Source organism: Eleginops maclovinus, chromosome 12 (genome assembly GCF_036324505.1).
Source record: "Eleginops maclovinus isolate JMC-PN-2008 ecotype Puerto Natales chromosome 12, JC_Emac_rtc_rv5, whole genome shotgun sequence".
In the NCBI taxonomy this organism is placed as follows: Eukaryota; Metazoa; Chordata; class Actinopteri; order Perciformes; family Eleginopidae; genus Eleginops; species Eleginops maclovinus.
The window spans coordinates 24,152,277-24,173,667 of record NC_086360.1 but is presented as its reverse complement, the minus strand read 5'-3'; the positions used below and the strand labels follow the sequence as shown (position 1 = coordinate 24,173,667).

Below are 21,391 nucleotides of genomic sequence, written 5' to 3'. Positions count from 1 at the left end.
TCACAAAACCCGCCTGACAATGTGTTACATCCTCAGGCTTTAGTGAGGTGGCATGGATGCTGTTTCAGTAAATGCAAAACACATAGCTTGAGCTTTTTGTGCCAATTACTCTATATAACGCGGCACAAACTGCATTGTGGCTCAGTGGGAAGGCTGTCTCTCTCATGACTTGGGGATAACAAGGCATGTTTCTCCAGCCGTGTTGTTTATTTTTCCCGCACACAATGAGGATTGGTTTCCCCTAAGCAATGAGATGTCCTGTTTGCATTTTTGGGCTGGCACTGAAAGAAGAACCAAACGCTGTTCTATTTTAAAAGTCAGAGGAACAGGTCTTAGCTCGTCCTCTGCCTACATATACCATTAGCAATGCGAGCAATGTTCCAAAGAAAAAGGAAGCAGACTGAAGAGATGCTATCGCTGGGCGCTCTCTTGTGTTGTCATGCCATTCGTGTCCCTCTGTTGTCTTGACCTCAAGACGAAAGCTTCTCCTACCTATCTCCTCCGCCCATGCTCACTTCTATACTTGTGCACGGTCTGGCTCCTCAATGCCACTCAACCATTAACTGGACGGTCAAGATTCTTGCAAACAAACAGGAACACAGACTATCAAACAAGAGAAAAACAGTGATGAGGTGTGTCCTACTGATCTTAGTCTGAGTAGCATTGAGGAGGTGAGCATGTCAAGGGACTTGCGTGCAGCACAGGAATTTAGGAACAAAGGAAGGCAGATGCCGCCTTCCCCCCATGGCCTCCTGTCCCTTTATCTCTAAATCCCCTTAGGATCACCAATTAGAGATACTGTCATGAAGCTTTCCCAATAACACTGAACATGATTTATTTCAACAAGCAAAATCCCTCCAAAAATAAAGTCAAAATACTACTGCATGTTGTTCTTTTCATGAGGGATCATTCAGTAGTAGAGTACACAACCCAGTTCCTTTTCCTCTACATTTCCTTTCCTCAGCTTTATCTTCAATCAGCATGTTAAGCCTTATTACAATATGCTTTACATGGCGCCAGGGGCTGAGCCCTGTAACAACGTCTTAAAGGTGCAGTCACACTGGGTTTCAACCCAACTCCTTTTTCATGTAAAAGGACATGAACAGTAAGTAAAACTAACATTGAGTGGCCAAACTACGGTAACTCCAGTGCAGGTAGAGTTCATTTTAAATGTGCACAACCAGCCGCATTTAACATGAGTTTATTTAACATGATATTCTAGAGATTATCTTCTATTTATGATCTGGGTTTATTTTTACATTCCCAGCATATATTAGAGAGAGATGCTTACTGGATATATTCAATACATGAGTGTAAATGTGTGTATGTTGGTGGGATGATAATCGAAGGAATTGGGATGGCAGGAATTAAAGGGGCCCTATTGAGTTAATTTTCAGGTTCATATTTGTATTTTTCTCCTCTACTGGGACATGTCTCCATGCTTTAAGGTTCAAAAAGCTCTTTATTTTTCTCATACTGCCTGTGCTGCAACACCTCTTTTCACCCTCTGTCTGAAACCAGAGCCCAGTCTGCTCTGATTGGTTAGCTGGCTGGATCTGTTGTGATTAGTTAACCACTTACAGATGTCCCGCCCCTTTAGCCTATCACGTACAATGTGTTGGAGCCAATAGAAGCACAAGTGTTGCATCGTGATGTCACTATGTTATGAAGTGGGGGAGTGTATGGGAGAGAAACTCCCTCTGGAGGGTACTTTGTGATTTTTGCTTTTGCAGACTATTTATGTGCACAAAAACCTATATAACACACTACAGGAAAGAGAAACCCCCTCAAAAGAACTCTAGGGCCCCTTTAAGGGAAAGTTATGAGGGTCACACTTAGGTTAGAGATTAAGGGATGAATAAAAGTCAATTTGTTCTAACAGAAAAAGGATGTGTGTGCACGAGGTCACACGAGTGCAGCACTCTGGGTGTTGACCAGTTCTATGTGTTTTATCAGGTGAATCACTCATTAAATGGAAAGAAGTCCCACACCGCAGCTGCATGAAAAGCAGCTTCTTCTTTTCCAAAAATGACTCAGAGAGCTTTCCCTTCTGACGCTTAAAATACAACAAATGACTTGGTCTATAACGAGGCCACTTTATGTGGGTGGTGCGCTGCAAATCAAGATACAATACGCTGCCTTGATACACTGTGGCTACAGGTACTGTGCTTTCAAAAGAACATGACAAGCCCTTGGAAACATTCGTTACAGAGGTTTGTGGGCCAAAATAAGGACTTCATGTCCTTAGTAGAAAAATAAATATCTTAAGGCTGATTGACGGACTTCACCGTTCTTAATTATTTTACAGTGGACTTTATGCAACAAGAGAAAAAAGGTGGTACAACTTGTTTATTAAGCAAGGCCCAAATTGCTCACTTACTGCTGTGACATTTGTCTGGAAAATGTTTGACTGTACACACTGTGTATTGGAGCATGTCAGTACGTCACTGCAGGTAATGTCTGCTCAGTGTTTTATTTTTCACTCATGGTAGAATATTGGAGCAGGACGGGGTTTGCTGTGTTTGCTGTGGATCGACACCAGAGCGTTCGCTAGGAACAATTTAACCACTTCTTGTAATACCAATGTAGGATTTATAGACAGAAAAAGAGCCACCTAACTGGCTTCAACCCCATGTGGCGCCACAAAATAAAATCTATTGTAACTAAGGGTGCGATCATTTAGAACTGATTCCTAGAACTACATATATCTTACCATCTTGAACACAATGTTCATAATGTGTTCAAACCTGTTTTATTTTCACAAGCAACTCAGTCACTCACAGGATACAAAACAAAATGTGGTGTTTTGAAACCTTGAGAAGCCATTTCATAATCAAACGCTCATGTAATCCTCCATACTGCCTGTGTCTTCAACATTATTTTTATTCATCTGTTCTTGCTTCTAAGTTTGGATACAATTCCTTTAATATGGGAAACATGGGAGGACTAGCAGCCAAAGTCATGTTTCAATAACCAAAAATATGTGTAATATAGAATACAATATGAGAAATAGAGGGAAATACCTGCACAGTATTGTGAAATATAGCGTTCATTGGGGCATTAAAATGAAGAACTTCACCATGATAAAAACAATGCAACTAGTTTGAAGAACTAAGGAATGTTTTTAGAATGTCTATTGAGCATAACACACACATTATTACCCATATTTGCTCTGTGCCGTTCCCTTATTTTACTCTCCTACACTCAATTAACCATTGTTTGGCCTCACACTCTTCTACAACTGTGATCATCACAATTTGCCACGCAGCTAATCTTCATCTGGCTTGTTTAGGATTATTACCTACTCACCTGGACCACGATCAAGAATCAGTGAGATCACAGCTGCTAACGAGCTATTACGGTGATTTACGTCAGCAAAACTCCAGCTGACTGCAGAGTGCCAACATGCTGCTGACACTAGCAGCAGTCATCGGTCCCCACAGGACCCGAGGAGAGTTGAACCAGAGCCCTTCTCTCTCTGTCTGTGCGTCTCGCTCTGTGGCGCCAGCTCCCTGAACTCCTGCCTTCCTCACTCTGTCACTGGTGCAGAGGATGATCCGGAGCAACGCACTTCTTTTATTAAGATATAAAGCCAGTGTCAAACTCTGACTATAATTTATTGTTTGCTTCTGAGTAATAATGGCAGACCTTGTGGCTGTATGGATTTAATAGTATGTTGTAATGGCCATCGGCAACAGTCCTCTCAGATTTACGACCTGGTATCAACCTGCCCGACTGATCGAGAGTTTGGGATTTTCCTGTAAATATCACAAGCAGCGGCACAGAAGTGGGCCACGTTTGCTTTTGTTGCAGTGTTTACCAACTCATTCGGGCCTTCATAATGTCGTGACAGCTTTCAAATCAACCTTCTCTGCCTTTATTCATGTCTCCTGTTTCGCACGTACGGTATCTCTTGGTCATTAGGTTGTACTCCCAAAGAAAACACAAGCAGAGCTGACCTGCATGTTGAAGAATGGACATTTAATTAACAGGCAGCCCACAGGAGAGACGTTTCACTGAGTCGACATTACTTGAGTGACATCTCTGAAGGCGTAAAGGACAGCAAACTCCTCCACATGCGGAAGAGATTAGAAATTAAACCACACATCAGAATGATCTCTTCTCTGGGATCCTCTACCTCCCTGAACAGGATTTCGCAAAATACAGCTGAATAAACTTCATGAGGTCAAGAGATTGCAACCAGAATTGCAGATCTTTGCTTAAATACACTCAATAAGAACTTGTAGAAAAAAGACACCTTTAACTCTTGATTTTTCCCTAATGTTTCTAAAATGCGTTTATTTGAATATCCCGAGGAGATTTACATGAGAGGATTGATACCCTTTTTTATATTTGTCTAACAATATGGCTACAGCTTAGTTTAGTATTATGACTGGAACAGGGACAGCTAGCCTGAATCAGTCCAAAGGTAACAACGTATGCCAACCAACACCTCTGGTTCGAAGTGAAGAAATCACAACTTACAGTTTTAAAGGGTTTTGTGCCAGATAATTCCTTGGCTTGAAAAAGTACCTTTCTGTGGTTTTTCTTTGATTGTCTGATGACTTAAAGCAGTTTCCATTTCAGTTCATTAACATTTTTACTGGGCAGATATAAAAAGGGGCTGTAAATCTCCTTATCTTACTTTACCACCAAAAATCAAACACATCTATTTGCTGTGATTGTCGCACCATGAGATAAACTGAGCATCGCTGTCGGTGTCTAATATTACATTATGATGTTGATGCAAATTTTGCAATTGAATCTGATCAAGAAGGCAAAAAAAACAACTAAATACAGAAGCAGCAGAGAATATTGCAAGTGGATTAGTGGCGCTGTCCCTAAGGAGTCACAAAATATGAATTTTTTTATAGGAACACAAAAAGCATCTGCATTCATTCAGAAAGGGTTTCGCGCAAGAAACACACAAGATGCCCCCCAAAAATAGGCTTATATTGGTATCTGATGTCTCCCCTGAGAGTGTTTGGATGGACATTGGTTGCTCAGTTTTCCTAGTATACTGCCCCAGAAGAGAATCCATTAAATCCCAGCATGTGGTTCCACTCAGAGCATAATGTGTGTGATTTGCTCACGATATGATAGTGGAGGAAAGCTGAACAGCTCGGCCTCTGCACCACTCACCTCTATCGCCTCAGCACATGATCTCATGCTATAGATCTGCTGGCGGGGGAACTGCTTCAGGGCTTTGAACCCCACAGGATGCATTCATGAGGATAAAATGTTCTATTAACAAATCTAATTTCCGTGATGTACGCATTATTATATTACATTTATATCTTTCATATAAAGTAGATCCATTATTCCCATCAGGGGTCTCAAGTGATGTTTTGCATTTGCATCCACTTGATCCCTCAGGTCTTGATCATCTTTTCCACCTAATGTGTGCAGAAGACAAAGAAAACAACCTGACAAACTCACAGGAGGTAAAAGTGATGTACAGGAAAGCCAGGGGAATCCGAACTGCAGTGAAGATTTGGTGTAGAAAGTGAAGTTGAAATGGGATTTAATCTGTGTTTCGATCACAGTCCTTAAACATGTCGGATCATGAACGTGAAAGTGATTGTGCAGTCAGATTTAAAGTGGACCTTTTCGTAAATGTAACAGCCTGACCTTGTTTGTGTGTTCACATCCGTAACTCTGATTACTGTTGTGCTTTGGTTTGACAGGATGAAGACATTCAACATCTTCAAACATCAGGATGAAGACATTTAACGTCTCTTTCTGAACAAAGCTATGGCCGGCAGATTTTCAAAACAGCTTGAGGAGCCACTCATTTTCAAAATCCACAGCAAATGACTGACAATCAGCCTCACTGAATATGAGCAAACGGATGTCGGCAAGCTCTACACCCTTGGGCTTTCTCCATTGGCAGTGAGTGGGAGAGTGACTGTGTGGACTTTTCCAAGCATGGGAGTGTTGGCACAGGCCAGATGGATTGCGTTGTGAATTGAAATGCAAGCTTGTAAAATCCAGATGGCTGCCAGGGATCAGGCCTTCCCTATATGCTGTAAGTCTTGACAGAGCAATACCAGAAGTTGTTTTGTTTTTTTTAATGCTGGCTGATTGGAACATATCGCCTTTGAGGTTTCCATGGAGAGGAAGGAAACATTCCCAGGGTGCAGTATATGTGGGGAGTCAGTGTGTAATAAACAGGATTTCTAAAGCCTTTAGACTTCCCTGATGATTTACAGCCTGCTTTCGGGAACTGAGCAAATCCTGGGCTGTTCGGCACACTGGTTATCAGATTATTTTTTCAAGGAAGTATGCTGTCAAATATCAACCCAGAGATACAACTCACGTCACACAAAGCAGGGAACAGGTAACGGTGCTGCAAACACTTAAACTAATTGGTTAATCTGAAGGATTTTCACATGATTTTCAGACATCACACTAAACTGGAGACAGTTATTTTTACAAATGACTTGCCATGAAATGTTTAATGACTGCATGGTAGGGTAATCTAATCATCGCAGATCACTCTCTTTAAGGGTAAGACAAACTTTCACGGCTGGTTCCACTATCAACAACTTTTCATAAGCCAGCTGACATGCTTGACTATACACGAAACATGTTTAGGCCCACCAATGGTATCTTCTCACGCAAAGACAAACAAGCATCAATCAAGCTGTCAGTTCCCCAGTATAGTGACCTTCATCTACAGAAATGCTCTCAGATGTGGACTCTTGGTCGTCAGGTTTAAAAAGGGGCCAGTTTTTTGCTTTTGCCCGCTTTCCCTTTTCTGAATGCACTCATACTTACACAACATCCTGTCTGTTGAGTGGCAAAGTGGCCCAGACTTAAAAAAAGAAAACATTTAACCCCACAGGGAACGGGACACACTGTAAAAAGGAAGCCCTTGTGTATATGTTGGCAAAGAAAAGCATGCTACAACGCAATTTCATTAAAAATCTATTAGGTTCTTTCTCAAGATCGTTTGTTTAGGGAGTGACTTTTATTAGCAACAAATAAGTACAGATGCGGACAGCTTTCCACCTACTGCAAAAAATCCAGTCTGTGGGTAGTCTGTGAAATGTTAAGCATGTCTGTCACATTAAATGTATTCTCCCCATTCTGAGGTTATATCTAAAGTACCAATCGCAAGCAAATGTTAAAAAGGAAGCCAGCAAGTGGTTAGCTCATTAACTCAATTTAAAGACTAGAAACAGCTAGCCCTGGGTTCCCTAAGGCAACAAATCCACCTATTAGCACGTCTTAAATTCTCAAATTAGCAAGTTATCTCGTTTTTGTTTTATATACAGAAGAACTAGAGCTTTAGACCTTTAGATGTGCTGGTATTTTAATTTTGTTAGCTTCAAGAAGAGCCAGGCTAGCTACACAGGCTAGCTAAACTAACCATCTCTTAGCTGTACTTTAACATTTAATGGACAGATAATGGTATACATAGCCTCTTCTACCTCTCAGGAGGAAAGTGTTATTGACAAAATGTATTTGCCTTTAACCATCCTTCATTTGACAGATGTTACATACTTTAGGGTCAACAGGTGTTTTATACTAAGTCAGCTAAAATCATGATTCAAATTCCTCTGAGCCACTTCTGTGATTAACTAAAAATACTATGCTATTGTGAACCATTGGGGTTACGTTTCATATGCATGTTGTTAGTTGCTAACTGTGTCTGTCTGCCTTTTAGTGTAGAGGAAGTAGTGTACTGCTTTTTAAAGGTTTTTCACTGTAAACCGTTAAAATTACTAATGCCAAAATTGAACCAAAAACAGTACACGTGTGGACTATATGGCTAAATAATGAGTAGAAACCCAAAAGATACAATAATTAAAGCTCCATAAGACCACGTTTAGCTCAAGATTTGTTAAAAAATATATCTGTAGGTTCATCACCTTGAGAGACCTTGTTCATATTGTCTTCATTGTGTCCATTGATTTATTGAGCATTTCGATAGCTGCTCTTATAAAGAATTCTAAATATGAATTAATGAAATATTAGTCAGCGTGCAAGCCCTGAAAGGTATGTAGAAATGAATGAAAAGTATTCCCTTGTTTATAGTCTCATTAAGTAGAAGTAATGTGAGGGTTGGGAACAAACGCAGAGCAATCACAGCTGCCGTTGTTCAGATGATCAGACCAAAGAAGGAACTGCTGGGTGACAAGAGAGCTCAGCATCGCAGCAGAGCGCTGGGTATCTGAACTGAATTGCATGAAAGGCATTTACCTGATTGTTCTTCTGATATAGCGCACTGGCTCAAGTAACACCGTGATAGCAATCTATTATTTTCTTTTACTACTTGAGTCAAATGGAGGGCATTTAATTCCTGTTCTTTAGCATCGGTGCCTCGTGCGCAGTGGTCTGTAACCACAAACTGTTGTACAAATAAACCTTGTGAGACTTTTAGACATGCCATGTTGAATGAAGATGAAGAGAGAGACAAAAAAGAAAGATAAACAGAATAAAACAGTCACATTTCATTTCTACTGCAAAGTTGGTGCCCAAATTACTGGTACAACATGTTGTTGAGCCTAGGAAGTGTGTGTTTGACATAATCCAGCATCATTTGACAATCAGAACAGAAGCCAGCAGTGGAAAAGTCTTTCATATTGTTGACACAGTCAAGTGACAGATCCAGTTAATGAGTTAACAAGCTTAGTGGAGCTGCTACATTCAAAACAACATCAGTGACATTAAAGAAGAAGGAGTGGATGTTCATCACATACTTTTACACTTACAAGTAAACATTGTGAATGCCACAAAGAACTTGTTGGAGGTCTAACACGCTCTGATGCCGGAGTAGTTCTTTTTCACGTGTTTATATGGGCATATACAGCTCTGGAAAAAATGAAGAGACCCCTCCAATTTTTTCTTAAATCTTAATCTCTACATGTATGGCAGCCAGTCCAGTGTTTGTTGAATTCCAACACAGACACAAATTGTCAGTAGTTTATAGAGTATAATTAAAAAAAACATTTAACTCAAAGACAAACCTATAAATACTAAAACAAGAGAAAATTATAAGTGGTCTCTTAATTTTTCACGCGGCTATAGGTTACAAAGTATGTGTGTGAGTGTTTGCATGTGTGTGTGGCTCTATTAGGGGAGTGATCCCTTTATGGGGCTACAGCACACAGACACACTTTTCAACTCCTCCCCTCTGCCTTCAGTCAGGGTGTGATTAGAGCCAATACAATCTTGGGCAACCTGCAGTGAGAGAGTGTGTGTGTGTGTGTGTGTGTGTGTGTGTGTGTGTGTTAGAGGGAGAGAGAGAGAGAGAGAGAGAGAGAGAGAGAGAGAGAGAGAGAGAAGAGAGAGAGAGGGCAGCCACTCTGGTGCACTCTGGTGGTTCTTGCAACGGCGTCACTGTTGCTTGGTCTCCAACAGTCCAACAGTGGCATTGTAGCTCCTGCAAGCTTCAGCGAGAACATTGCAAACTACTCAAATCCCAGTGGATATATAAATGGACACGGCCGGATACTTTACTTCTCAAAATCTTTTTTTGCTTTATGTTAACGCTTCTCGGATTCGTGAAATTGCTGTCACTCCGTGAACTGAAATTGTTTCAGCTTTGAGGACACTTGTGGATACACCTTTTTTGGAAAACATGCTTTGGTTGCCCGCACCAGAAGAACTTCCACTAAAAATGACATCTTGGTCATCACATCTGGAAACATGGAAAGCCACTACTGCCTTTTGAACACTGCCAAACAGGGCTCCTAATCTGTGAAATGTAAGCAGCAACTAGTCAAGAATAACTTATATCTAGTGAGCAGATTTATGATGCTTGTAAGAGCATATTCTTTAGTTGTGTTAACGTGAGAAAAACCACCTGTAGCTTATTATAATGGATGGCAACTTGAGCACTCTTGCCTCCTCCAACAGAACTGATCCGTACCACGATCCGGGGAGCCCCTGGATCCTCATCATTCTGGTCATCATCATACTGACCATAGTGGTGGGAAACCTGCTGGTAATCATCGCGGTAGCTCGTACTTCACAGCTACAGACGACCACAAACATTTTCATTATGTCCCTGGCGTGTGCAGACCTAATCATGGGTGTCTTCGTAGTTCCTCTGGGGGGCACTATAGTGGCGACGGGAAACTGGCAGCTTAGTGACACGTTCTGTGAGTTCTGGACTTCTGTGGACGTCCTGTGTGTGACGGCGAGCATCGAGACGCTCTGCATCATAGCAGTGGATCGATATATAGCCATTACGAGGCCTCTCAGGTACAAAGTTCTCCTCAATAAGTGGCGGGCGAGGCTAATAGTTTGCTTAGTGTGGGTAGTGTCCGCTTTAATTTCCTTTGTACCCATTATGAAAGGGTATTGGCGAGACTACGACATTGATGCACTAAAGTGCTACGAAACCCCCACATGCTGTGACTTCGTGACCAACAGGGCCTTTGCTATTATTTCTTCTATTGTGTCTTTTTATATTCCGCTGCTCATAATGATATTTGTGTATGCTAAAGTTTTTCTAATAGCCACACGGCAGGTTCGGCTCATAGATAAGAATCGCCTGCGTTTCCAGAATGATTGTCTAACAGCGCAGGTTGGCCCCTACATCAACAATATCCTGCCAAACGCGTGTCCAGCCCAGAATACCGTGCAAAGAGCAAAGAGCGCCAAGCGGCGGCCATCACGGCTAATTCTCGTCAAAGAGCACAAGGCCCTGAAGACTTTGGGGATCATCATGGGGACCTTCACTGTGTGCTGGCTGCCGTTCTTTGTGGCCAACATCATCAGCGCTTTTGCACGAGATATTCCCTCAGAAGGGATCTTCAGACTGTTAAACTGGCTGGGTTACGTCAACTCTGGTCTCAATCCTATCATCTACTGCAGGAGTCCGGAGTTCCGCACAGCGTTTAAGAACCTGCTGGGCTGTCCGTTGCTGCTGTCCACCCTGCAGCCAAACCGTTTTTATAAAGAGCTGAGGACTCGCTGCTCCTGCTTCCCATGGCAGGCTGAGGCAGGCGCAGCCAGCTCTTTCCAAAAGTCTCCAAACAGTAAGACTGATGGCTGTGAGAGTCTGGGCAGCACTAATGGAAGCAGCAAAAGTGACGAGGTTTCCCCTGGTGCTCTGCGCTCCAATGGCAGCACACATTTCAGCGAATTATCAGAACCAGAAACCACATTGTAAGTTCCCTTTGTCTTACCTCATTTTACCTGCAGTCACCTATTTTTAAGTATGATGAATGTTTCAAAAATGTCCACTTTCACTAAACTACATACTTGCTTGGGTATAATCTCCATAATCATATTTAAAGAGAATTAAGTGAATAATTCTGACAGCTTATGCACAGAGTGACACTATAGACAATTTGTTCTTTTATATTAAAGTAATAGGATAATTCGATTAACTACATTTGGAAGTTTTATACATAATACTACATTATGAAATCTCAGTGCATCTTACTCAGACTTGTGATCAAACCTGAATGAATCAAGGACAGTGGGATATATCCGACAGTGTGAATGTGGCCACTGGGTTGAAACTTTTTCTTTTCTTCTTCTCTTTTTTACACTCTGACTAAAAGGTGTTAAGTCTTACATCAGTGGTCTACCATGTGTCATGCGAGCAGATCATTTGCACTGTGAAGCAGAAATGCTAAGACTTACAGAATCAATGTCATGAAGAATTAAACAATTTCCATTTCTTTCTGCTCTCGGACATCCTGTTGCAGATTAGCCAAAACATGCATGTGTCTGATCGTGTGCCCGTTTCAGTTTGATGAGAACTACTGCCAAATATTGAGAACAAAAAAAGATAAAGGAAAGTGCTGAGTCACGTATGACAAATTCAACAACAATATCTGTATAAAACCAGGGAATAGGACACTTCTAAAAAAGCTCAAGAAAAGTTCATATTTATTTGTTCTTTTCTTATCAATATATTTTTACAGAATTACTTCCCACTATTGGCTTGTTTAGTATTCAACGACTACTGTATATATCAACACATCTACTTGGTGTTCACAGTATTTTACTTTTCGTGATATGCAGTATTACCAGAGATGCCATTAACTAAGAATCTGACCACTGTGCATTTTAGCATAAATCCATATTTTGATATCTCTAATACATCCACCGTTCAGGAAATGTAATCATTTGCAGTGGAACAGCACAGAAAACATCATTTGTGAAGCACTGGCTGCTCTAAGGGTGTTACAATATTACAAAACTCAAAGTAATACTGAGTTATGAATGCACGAATGAACATATTAATCCATCTGATGTTATGCAGTAAACTTATCCTTGGTAGTGTGTTTGGGGTGGGTATGTTTCTAGAATTCATCAGGAAGCAATATAATTATCGCACTTGTACTTTCTAGAAGGAAAACCTACTGGAAATCATTATCTTGTATCTAGAACAAGCGTCCAATATTGATAGTGGAGATGCGTGTGAAGTGGCTGTGTCAGACCACTGAGGGGTGTGACTTTTGAGGACATCTACAAATGAGTGTGTCTCCTTGCCTGTCGGAGGACCTCAGTGGGCCCTGCCCAACACCCCCTGCAGCAGATAAATCTTTATCACTCGCACACAAGACTTCCCCCTTAACTCAAGAGGCTGTTTACAAGAATCCCAGCCAATGAGAACACCCTCGCTCACACAGGTTAAGTAGGGTTGGTGCAATTCTCCACTAAGTTGACAGAGGGCTTGCCTTAGAAAACACAATTATATGTAATAATAATAATTAGAAGATTTGCTGGAAAATCTTGAAATTTACAAGCCTTTTATTTTATGTTTTATCTATTAGGTAAATGCCAGCCTATCTATGAGTTAATATTTGTGGCATTTACATAACATTTTGAATATTGTTTTTATTATTGGATCTTGTGCTCTTCGATTGACTTCATTAAAAAAAATGTTTAAAACTTAGCTTAACTAACAGTTCATTCAGATACTTGGTTAATGTCTCAAATGTGACATCATTGAAGGTACAAATTATTATACTTGCACTGTATATTTTTTAATTGTTTAAAATTACAATTGAAGTCCAGTCATTTCATATTAAGCACTGTACACACAAATACTATATCAGTCATTTTAGAAAATAATGTTCAAATTTACAACTGATATTTAGTGGCCCAGCTCTTAAACTTCAGCCCTGGCCTTCCCGTCCGAATTCCCACGAGTTATCCAGTTTTACGACGGGGGTATATCTAGATTTGAATATTTACCCAGCACTTTATACATATCATTCCTCTCTGCTCTTTAAACAACATTCTCTTACTGGAATTTGACACGCATAATCAATAAGGCTGTAAAACGGGAGACATTTGATATAAAAGTCTTCCTTAAAAGGAGCTTGGTGTGATCTGTACTAAATCACCCCAAGGGGAAAGCTCAGCGGACTCACCCTGCGCTTTGAACGGGATTACAAACCTAAGTGAGACCAGCCGCTTGAGAAGGACTGTGGCGGGGTTGTGGCTCAAAAACAGCTTTTAACAGAGAAATATATGACACATGCTTCCAGGTAAAGTCAGGAGTGCTTTAGTGGTTAATCATTGAGTGATAAAAAGGCCTCAGTTATCCCTGTCAAACTTTTAGATTTGTCGATCCAGCAAGATGAAAGAGCAGCACATTTTGAACCCCGAGACAACATGCTGGTTTATTTATCTGCGGAGCTGAGGGTTGATAAAGATTGAGGCAACACCTAACATGACCGGTTACCAGGGAAAAGTCTCTGCCCTGCCATTATCACCAGTGACTTTGTTTTCATAGAAATACATGCAGGCATATCATCGCTGCCCTTATCAACATACACAGCAGCCTGCAGCTTCTGTCACGTATGCACCATGTGATAGTGCAACTTTTCACAGAATCCCTGCAGAATTGCATTTCTCAAAGTGGAAACAAGTGTTTGAAGTCAGGCGGCCTGCATTAGCTTTTTTACAGATTCAATTCATCAAGCCGCCTCTACATATTATCCTAATATGTGTATTGGAATTATTGAAGACAACGTCCTTTTTTATTCGAAAAGCATTGCTGCACGTTATGAGCAGAGGAAGATGTTGAGCACAGTTTATCCATGATTAAGGACACTAAAATTAAGCTAACAGAGAGGGGAATATTTTATTTCAAAGAGTGAAAAGACGGGTTTAAACCAAGAACGCATATGTCTTTACACAGGAGCCAGGCACGGGAGAGCATGGAGCAATACAAATATTACAACTCGTGCTCAGGAAACACGCGTGCCAGCTGTGCTGTCGCATCACACCCAGGAACTAACTGGTGAGAGGAAGTGAATTGATTAAAACAAGACAAATAAAGTTAATGAACAATATGGCTTTTCATGGCCATCGAATGCACACAAAAATAATTGTCCACCCAAGAGAAACTGTTGTAGAAACATGAACGGCATTTCATTAGAAAAGCAGAGAGTGAAGGAACAGGGACAACAAAAAAATAATCACTGAGGCTGATCCAATCAGCTGTATCTTTAAAGCAACATCTAATGGGTCACAACAAGCAGCGAAAATACATTTTATACACCCATACAATTACACAATACAGTGAAGAGAGATGGAGCGGGAGGATGTCATTTCCAGTATAAATAGGCTTTTGACTCACTAAAGCAACCATAAGTGGGTGATTACATAAAATGATTGTGTTACTATTTCAGAAATATTCATGAAAACAAATCTCAAAGGACATCTTGTTGACATCTCAGGTTTATAAGTGTCAGTGGAACAAACTGTATCCGCATAGAGGCTAAATCCAGTATCTAGATATAATTGTATTACCCACAGCATGCCGAGTCCTCCCATAGAGACTTAAGCTCTAATAGTTGACACTTTATTATTGCAGTGTGAAGTGCAGTAAATGTAACAACTTGTGGTGTGAGGGCCATGTGGTGTGAGGGCCATGTGTTGAACAGCAATTAGGACTGGTGACAGACATTTGATACAGGGCTGTGATTGACAAGCTTTACACCAGTGCTGGAAGAAGTAATCACATCTGTTGCTTAAGTACAAGTAATAATACTACAGTGTAGATATACTCGTACATACTCACGGTAGTCATTTTCATATATATTTTACATTACTGATTTATATTACTTGAGATCCATTCATTTGAACTCAATTTCATAATGCAGCTGGTTCAGATGTTGATAACTTAAAAGCTTTTCCCGCTCTCAGGTATCTAACTGCATTATAGTATTACATTGTTTTATGATTAACATGAACATGGACATGTACCCAGTAGCTAATCCAATTAAAGGGGCCCTAATCTGCTCATTTGAGGCCCATATTAGTATTTTATTCTTCTACTGTGACATGTCTCCATGTTTTAATGTTCAAAAAGCTCTTTATTTTTCTCATACTGCCTGTGCTGCAGCACCTCTTTTCACCCTCTGTCTGAAACTAAAGCCTGTCTGCTCTGATTGGTTAGATGGCCGGCTCTGTTGTAATTGGTCAACTGCTTAGAGCTTTCCCGCCCATTAGCCTATCATGTACAATGTGTGGGAACAGTCCAAAGGAGACATTTCAGGCAGGGGGGAAGTGTGAAAGTCCCTCTGGACTTGTCTTTATATGCAGAAAAACCCAATAAAGGAAAGGGAAAACCCCCAAAAGCATAAAAGGACCTCTCTAAACGCAGTAGTACAGTATAAGTATGAAAATGGAAATACTCAAGTGAATTATCTCAACAAGTGCTTAAGAACCATACTTTAGTAAATGTACTTTCTACCTCTGCTTCTCAACGAGCTGCTATTGTGTGGCAGGTTAAAGCCCTGTGTAATTTCTAAATGGCCCGAAAACGAGTGTAATAATTAAAGGCGCCTCAGTGAGCACATTAGGGCCTCCTCATGTTCTGATGTCGTTTTCAGGAGGGGCCGCTTTGCACTAATGCTTCTTTCCTGTGTTGTGAACCCTGTAATTCTAAGCTTTCCTGCCACAGTATGATAAAGGTGCCTCCGACCCCGACCTCACACACCAACTTCCATAATGTACATAAGGTTAGCTTAGAGGGAGATCACGCCTAAGAGAGCATGAAATAAGGATCAGGAAAAATCAAAACATGATGGTAGAACCCTCCAACACTCCCTTTCAAGCCGGGTGATATCAGATCACACCACGTTGCACTTTTTACAGTAAATGGAAGAATCCGGGAGTTAGGCAAACAATTAAGAACAGTATAACTATAAAGTGGTAAGGAAAAGAAACAATAAAACCCTAACTGGATTTTTTTTTGGGCTGTATCCACAGGAGCTAAAATCAACACAGTATCAAGACTGTGTGAAAGCATACTTCAAGATATCAACACTAATTAAACTTATCAGTGTTAGTTAAACATAGGAGCTTTGATTTAGGGTGGTGCACATTGATAGATGTAACTTAAAGTATTTGCTTGTATTATATTATTTTTATTTTTTACATCAGTTTTTTAACATTTGAGTAACTTTAATTTCTTCCAACATTTAAAAAAATATATTTTAAAAAAAAGCCAAAAATAAAAACAGGCGATGATCACGTAGAAGTCATCTGTTTTTAACTTTTAGGAATAATAATGTGCAACTCAATCCTTCTGCCCGTTTGTTACGCCTCTTGGAGCTTAAGCAAATGTATTTTAATGGCAAAATAACTCTTTATCATATCAGAAGAGGTGTTACATTATAAAAGTTTTACAAATCATCTTAACCAAATGATTTCTAATTGCATCCCTCTTCGACAGACCAATTAAAAGACGAATTGACGGATTTGTTTTGATCAGACATAGCTCCTTTAACTTGATTGGAGGCTCCTATGAGAGCTACGTCTGTGCATGATAAAAAAGAAAATCAAAAACCTTATGTGTAAATGTGAGATTCAAAATAATGTGTAACCTAATATCATTCCTTGAGTCCTTTTCCATTAAATCATCTAAATTCTTCCACTTAAAATCTGTGAAACATGCCACAGACTACACTGACTATTCTCTACATACTGTATTGTAAAAAGGACTATTTTCCACAACACTGTAGGGATTCTGATAACCCATACTGTTAACTGTATCCTGCATATGTTTTTTCTTCCTGCATGCGTTCTCATTTCTGTGAAGTACTGGGTAGTTTATGTCTTCCTGTGGAGACATGTACAGTGGAGGTGATAGCATCAGAATTCCTGTCTTGCTAGGGAGAAACATGATGAGGGCGACCTCGCAATTGCTTTCTGTAACAAACCACAAAGGAATAAATAAATTGTAACCTGTCTTATCTGATGGAAACTGGAATGCTGTTCAGGGTATAAACAAAAGAAGCTAACAACATAAACAATCATACACAGAAAAATTCATTTGTGGGATCACAACCGCACGCCAAGTCACAGAAATATTGAGGTTATAATGGGATAACCTTGGTATTAGGTGCCTTTTATCAATGAAGCTTAAACAAAATAATATAAAGTATGTAAATAGTATACAAAATGGGAGATGGAGTGACATACTCACTGTTGAATGTTGGCATTTGGGACATTTCTGCCTTGTGTCAACATATATACAATTACAGACTTATTATCCTCATTTAGTCTGACCAATTAAACATATTAAACACAATTAATAAAGAGTCTATATGAAAAATACAAATAACAATATAGCTGTTTTATTAACAAAGTCAGACTTTGCACTTCTGAGTTGAATCAGATCATTAAGACAGAATAGTTTGAATTATGGTGGAGTTGAAATGAGTCTGTAAATATGTGGTGTTCACCTGTCTTCTGTCCATCTATTTTCAGCTTCACATTGCAGGAAAAGGATTGATGAACTGTCAAATGTCAATCTACTGAAGCTACTGTTCTCCAGACGTTCCTGTGACTCCCTGCTAAGGCTAAGAGCAAACAGCAGCGAGGACGAGCTGAGGAAATGTCCGACCCACCGGCACTGATAACCCCGAAGAGACGACGGGACTGACTGTAGAGAAAATTGGATGTCTCTGCGGACAGGAGACAGACTGCTGCAGCTCAAATCACAGACAAGAAGTGACACCAAAGCATCCTGAATGAGACATAATGTTTGAAATGCATTCCAGGTAACCTTTGGACAGTGTATGTGACCTGTGGTGTCAAAAGTATGAGCTGATTTTGTACAGTATATTGTCTGGTAAGTTATCTATTTATGATACACTGAAACTTTTTCTAACTTAATACAAAGTCGTGGTTCTGCTATGGTCATCACTGTCACACATTTGTCAGTGCAATATGAGCTAAACTAAAGGGCTGTGCATTCAAATATTCAATTCTGATGTATGTTTTCAGTCTTAATCTTTCGTTTTTAAGCGTGAACGACAGAAAACACTTCTCTTTTTTTAATCCCCTTCTCTAACTTTCGCCATGGCTATTGATTTTTAATTTTAGATTCAGAGTCAGACTTATTTCCTCTAAACAGTTAACAATCGTTCTGAATATATGCTAAAGGTACAGTGTTACAAATCGCAGGTGACCATAAGAAAACACGTCAGCTACATGCTATATTATCAGTCACTCCCTACTGCGGTATAAGCTCAATAACACACTCTGAAATGTCCAAATATAGAAAAATAATGGACCGGATGGGGGAAAAATCCCCTACAAAACATCCATTATTTTGTTATATCGGAGACCTTGTTGTGTGGTAGTACGCACATTATCTGCTGCATTGAGAAATAAAACAATATGAAACTGTGTAATATTGGTCATGTGTGCTCTGTATGCAAATTCAATACCATGGAAGGAAAGAAAAGTCCTAATAATGGAAATCATCACAAATGAGTGCCATATGTTGACATTTTAAAACGATTGAGTTTATAGCATTACAATATTTGACTTTGAAAAGGATTTATCTGGATTCATACATGTTGCAAATTGCCTCTTGGAAATGTAACGTAATGTTTTTCTTTTTTAATAGAAGTGTCCAATATTACATCAAAATGCCAATATGCAATAACTCAAGTCAAAAATGGATTGGCCTCTTCCTAATATGGCTGCACAATTTGAACAAACACCTAACTGCAATTATTTGGACTGATATTGCTAAAAAAGTATTCACATTATTATAGATTTTTTAAGACGATGTACCAAACAGGATTTTTTTAAGATACAATTTGTAGGCTTCCTCTTTTCACATATTTTGCCTTTTCCAAATATTTCTCTGATATTTGCGGTTTCATTCCAATTTAAATGACTTCCTAATACTGTGCTTTAGGAGCACTTCACCCAACACCCATCTTCAAACTTAGCTTTCATATTGATCTCAACTTTACAGCTATACATTTCTGTTTGCCAAATCAATGCGAACAGAATTGCCCCCCTTGAACCACGTCCACACCTTTGTTTTCATCTGTAAAGTTTCTTGACTGCATCCAGCATTGTTGTAAAGCTATTGCAGTAAATATAAAGAAATAGCCGGCCACTTAAGTCTTTTAAGCTCATTTCCAAGACTTTTGCTGAGATGACACACAGACTCAAAAGGTTGAAAACAACAATAGCCACCGTTGTTGCGGCTGGCCAAAATTCAGACTCCAACATCCAGGCTGCAGAGGAGCCAGTATTCCTATTAACTAATCAAGCCTGAATAAGGTCAATAAAACGGTTTACAATTCGCTTGACCTTATTCCTCCCATCAGTCTTTCTTTAAGCCAGTGACAAACCTTCATCTGAATCTGTGAACCCAAATCCTCAAAGTTTGAAGTATAAACTTTGAACCAAAGTCCCCTCTGGCTCTGCTGTTTTTAAAAGTCATAAAAGGAATTCACAATATATGAAGTTTTGCCATGTCGGCTGTGTTTCCACTGAAATACCTCCCCCAAAAGGAGAGAAAACAATCATCCTGCTGAGATTAGGACATCATTTTTATCAGCTGATTCTAATTACAACATTTTCCAAGAGATTGATATCAGATCCAAACCTTTCACAAAATAAAAAAAAGAAACTTGTACTTAATGACAACTTGGAGTATTTGATAAGATATGAATACAGCAACCAATTCAATCAAACAATCAGTGCGACCGAGAGCTCGGCCATATTGGTGGATTTGATAAGCAATCACAGAGTGCAATGGTTAGGAATCTCAGGCCAACTATATTCAACCCATTAAGACAATCATACAAATATGTTAAATATTCCACATACACATTTAAAAAGTATCAAACCGATGCCTTTTAAAAGAGCAGATCTGTCATTATGAATTGGAAACACACCCACTGGTCTGTTGCTTTACTGGAATAATTCTCAAAAACTGTGCTTTAATAAATATGTATTATTATTATTATTATTATTATTATTATTATTATTATTATTATTATTATTTTATATAAAGATTTATTTTCTTTTGCTTTCTTTTTTTCTAACTGTGTTTTTTTTTTAACCTTTTCCTTTAAATGACTTTCTTATTTTGCACCGTCTTTTTAACCTCAACATCTTTTGCTCCTTTGCTTCATTTAGCCATTTGTCTAACTGTCTGTCATCTTAGCTTCAGTCAGTTCTTCTGTCTATCCGTCCGTGATAGTGTTTAAATACTTATCATGCCTCGGTTTTTTTTAGGTCGGGCGGAGAGGGTGGTAAGGGTAAAGGGGGAGGGGTAGAAACAACTCCACTTGTTTTTGTAAGATGTGCAAAACTTTAAAGAAACTGTGATTCCAATCTTTCCTACGACTCACAACCAAGACACTCTGATCAAACACTTGAGTCTGATGAAAAGTTTATTGGATATCCACTTCTCAGTGTGCAGTTTTCATCTCTTGATTGCACACATGTAATATCAGTAGACTGTGCCAAACACTGGCCCTGAGAAAGCGTCACAACAGATTTTTCTTCAGGTCAGACAGACACTTCCAGAACTCGCCGGGCATCTGAGCCAAAAGAAGAATCCATTAACCCTAAACTTAAGACTTCAAAGCTCACCAGTTGGGACCATTCAATCTAATTGACTCAAAATCCCCTTAATTAGATTAAGCTTGTAGTTTCATCCTGGTAATATGGTAGCATGACTGGGGCACATGCCAGTGGGACGAGCTTACATTCCCAGCCATGGAATCCTCTTTCTCCCATCTCAAAGCAATAAAAGCATCCCGATATGTTTAATAGCTATAATTACCCATGAGTCTTTTTGTGATAGAATCAACAGTGTCTGTATGTTTTGGACTCTTTTTGCTGTTGCCTTTGTACCTGTGTTTTCTGGGCCCATTTTGTTGTTTGACTTTAATGGACAGCTGGGCAAACACAGTTAACCTAACATCACACAGATATTTCATCTGCTGCCAAAATGCACCGCGATGGGAGGAAAACATGGTAAGCACATCGACAAAGTGGGAGGTAAACGGTGTTGTCGCCCCCTTATAATAAAATGTACTGATGTTTAAAAAAGGAAAGGAAAATATCCATCAGTGAAAAGGCAAAAATACACATTTTTCTGCTGACAGCTGAAAGTTAGACTTGAACCCAAGAAGGA

At 39.6% G+C, this 21,391-nt stretch overlaps 1 protein-coding gene across 3 annotated transcripts; it reads left to right on the top strand.

Moving 5' to 3' along the window:
* The first annotated feature begins 9,298 nt into the window (after positions 1-9,298).
* On the top strand, positions 9,299-18,632 carry adrb3a (adrenoceptor beta 3a). Of its 3 annotated transcripts, XM_063897386.1 has the most exons (4): positions 9,299-10,215; positions 10,831-11,124; positions 14,123-14,224; positions 17,704-18,632. In XM_063897386.1, the coding sequence occupies exons 1-4, from the start codon at positions 9,830-9,832 to the stop codon at positions 17,726-17,728; spliced, it is 807 nt and encodes a 268-aa protein (XP_063753456.1). In that variant the 5' UTR covers positions 9,299-9,829; the 3' UTR covers positions 17,729-18,632. The 3 variants fall into 3 exon arrangements, with proteins under 3 accessions (XP_063753456.1, XP_063753454.1, XP_063753455.1); XM_063897384.1 differs by having other exon boundaries at positions 9,299-11,124; XM_063897385.1 differs by lacking the exon at positions 14,123-14,224 and having other exon boundaries at positions 9,299-11,124.
* The last annotated feature ends 2,759 nt before the right edge of the window (positions 18,633-21,391 follow it).

Excerpts from the sequence above, each read along its gene's own strand:
- adrb3a (XM_063897384.1), top strand. The coding sequence starts at position 9,830 with ATGGATGGCAACTTGAGCACTCTTGCCTCCTCCAACAGAACTGATCCG. Across the intron at positions 11,125-14,122 it reads TCAGAACCAGAAACCACATT|GAGCCAGGCACGGGAGAGCA; the intron begins GTAAGTTCCCTT and ends GTCTTTACACAG. Across the intron at positions 14,225-17,703 it reads TCACACCCAGGAACTAACTG|CTTCACATTGCAGGAAAAGG; the intron begins GTGAGAGGAAGT and ends ATCTATTTTCAG.